General features: G+C 40.4%; 1 protein-coding gene across 1 annotated transcript in view; it reads left to right on the forward strand.

Annotated features, from left to right (window-relative positions):
* The window catches only part of gabrr3a (gamma-aminobutyric acid type A receptor subunit rho3a), a 35,105-nt gene that overhangs the window by 11,494 nt on the left and 21,111 nt on the right, over positions 1–2,500 (forward strand). Inside the window, exon 3 of the mRNA XM_062535933.1 lies at positions 2,452–2,500. This exon is cut by the window's right edge and continues 19 nt beyond it. Coding sequence (XP_062391917.1) covers positions 2,452–2,500 — 49 coding nt within the window. The remainder of the gene's footprint in view (positions 1–2,451) is intronic.

Below are 2,500 nucleotides of genomic sequence, written 5' to 3' on the forward strand. Positions count from 1 at the left end.
TATTGAAGTAGCCTACACAAAATTATTAGCACTTTATTTATTTATTTATCTCCTCAGCATAGGTCATATTTGGTCATTATTTGACCAGTGAAAATAATAAGAGTTTTTGAACGTTAATGTCACTAATGCTGATTATTCAATGATTCATTTGAATTTGAAAACGTAAAATACTTTCACAGCAAAGATTAGGGTCACTCTATATGTGATTAATTTAGATTTAATGATCACAGCAGAGTATGTAATTCTGCAGTCTTTGATGAGAGTGTTGTTGATATGGTGAGGTGATTCTGGAGAGGAGAGCAGGAACAGAACAAGATGGGAGAAAAGCAGAACGCTGAATAAACAGGATTTATGACTTCAGAGATTTGTGTTGTCACTGCCACATCACTGAGCTCCTAGGTTCCCGACGAGACGAGACGAGCCGTGACGTTCGAAAACCTTGCGACTGCGATTAAACATGTTGAATGCTCTGCGACGGCTTGCAACTACGTGCAACTTCTAATTCACACCACTGCAACTCGATATGAGTAAAATATTATTAGCCTACTCTTACTATAAACTACCTGGGTATTCTCTGCCTCTTTGAAATGACTATGCCAACTAACTGTGCTGTAAAATAGCTCCACACGGCGCTTCTCTGCCTCTCTCATTCAAAGTGCTGCTGCTCCTCTACGTGTGGGGTTAGTGAGTCACGTGACGGCACGACAACGAATCACAGCAGAGCGGCAGGAGGCTCGTTCAAAGATGTGAAAACAGCGTTTGCTCAGGATTGTAGTCGGAGACATGAGCAAAGAATAACGTAGAGGAGACATTTGAATTAAAATATCGATACTATTTCAATTGGATCGATCAATATCAATACCAGCTTGGGCATCGATAGTATCGATTATTTATATCGATCCGCCCACCCCTAGTCACAATGGGGTTCGACATTTCACAAATAACAGATATGTGACTGTGTTAATATATGCTACAGCAATCAGACAGTCACTGCACAAGCCTATCTCATTCATGTGCACAAATAACTCAGAGAGTGCACATATCGGTAATATGTACCCTTACAAAAAATAACTGCAGTTTTCCTGAATAATTACAGAATTACAGTGCAGTATACCATAATGTTTTCATGTCCAAAATGTGGTATTACATTTTTACAAATACATTAAGTGCAGTGCAGTGCAGTTTTTTCATGTCCAAAATATTACATTTCCTGCATGTGAACTGCAATGAATTCCTCCAAAACTACCGCAGTAAAAGTAACTTAGCACGAGAAGCTAGCATCCATACGGTATGTTTTAGATCCCTTGTTAGCGTGCTAGCCTCCTAGTCCGAGGTGCTGCAAGTTGTGGGATTGTACGGGCAAGTACAGGGCTGAGCAGTGCTGTCAGCACAACTGTTACAGTCCAGTTACACTATTCCTAGTGTTCATGTACCAGTATGAACAAAATCCAGCCATATTTTATGTGACGAAGTCAGGGAAGTCTGCAAGCTAGCCAGTAAAGGTAAGAAGCTAGATAAGAAAGTTAGTAAGCTAGCCAGTAAAGTTAAGATAAGAAAGTTAGGTAAGAAACTAGATGAGAAAGTTAATAACTATAATAAGCTAGCCACTAAAGTTAAGAAGCTAGATAAGAAAGTTAGCAAGCTAGCCATAAAGGTAATATAAGAAAGATAGCAAACTTGCCAGTAAAGTAAGAAGCTAGATAAGAACGTTAGTAAGCTGGCCAGTAAAGTTAAGATAAGAAAGTTAGGAGGCCAGGTTTAGAGGTCAAGAAGATAGTTATAGAGGTCAAGAAACTGAGTCCACAGTGGGGCACCACTGAGTGAGTTATGAAGGTTGAAGCCAGCAAGGTGCACTGGCTGTGCATGTCTGTTGAAGCCGTGTATGTTGTTACTAATGGCTGTGCATGTCAGTTGAAGCTGTATGTTGTTCCTAATGGCTGTGCATGTCTGTTGAAGCTGTATGTTGTTCCTAATGGCTGTGCATGTCTATTGAAGCTGTGTATGTTGTTCCTAATGGCTGTATCTCTACTGAAGCCATGTATGTTGTTTCTAATGGCTGTATCTCTACTGAAGCTGTGTATGTTGTTCCTAATGGCTGTATCTCTACTGAAGCTGTGTATGTTGTTCCAAATGGCTGTATCTCTACTGAAGCCATGTATGTTGTTCCTAATGGCTGTGCATGTCTATTGAAGCTGTGTATGTTGTTCCTAATGGCTGTATCTCTACTGAAGCTGTGTATGTTGTTCCTAATGGCTGTGCATGTCTATTGAAGCTGTGTATGTTGTTCCTAATGGCTGTATCTCTACTGACGCTGTGTATGTTGTTCCTAATGGCTGTATCTCTACTGACACTGTGTATGTTGTTCCTAATGGCTGTATCTCTACTGACACTGTGTATGTTGTTCCTAATGGCTGTATCTCTACTGAAGCTGTGTATGTTGTTTCTCTGCAGGGTCAGCCATACCTGTGGGTATCGATGTTCAGGTTGAAAGCATTGACAG

Source organism: Sardina pilchardus, chromosome 5 (genome assembly GCF_963854185.1).
Source record: "Sardina pilchardus chromosome 5, fSarPil1.1, whole genome shotgun sequence".
Lineage (NCBI taxonomy): Eukaryota > Metazoa > Chordata > Actinopteri > Clupeiformes > Clupeidae > Sardina > Sardina pilchardus.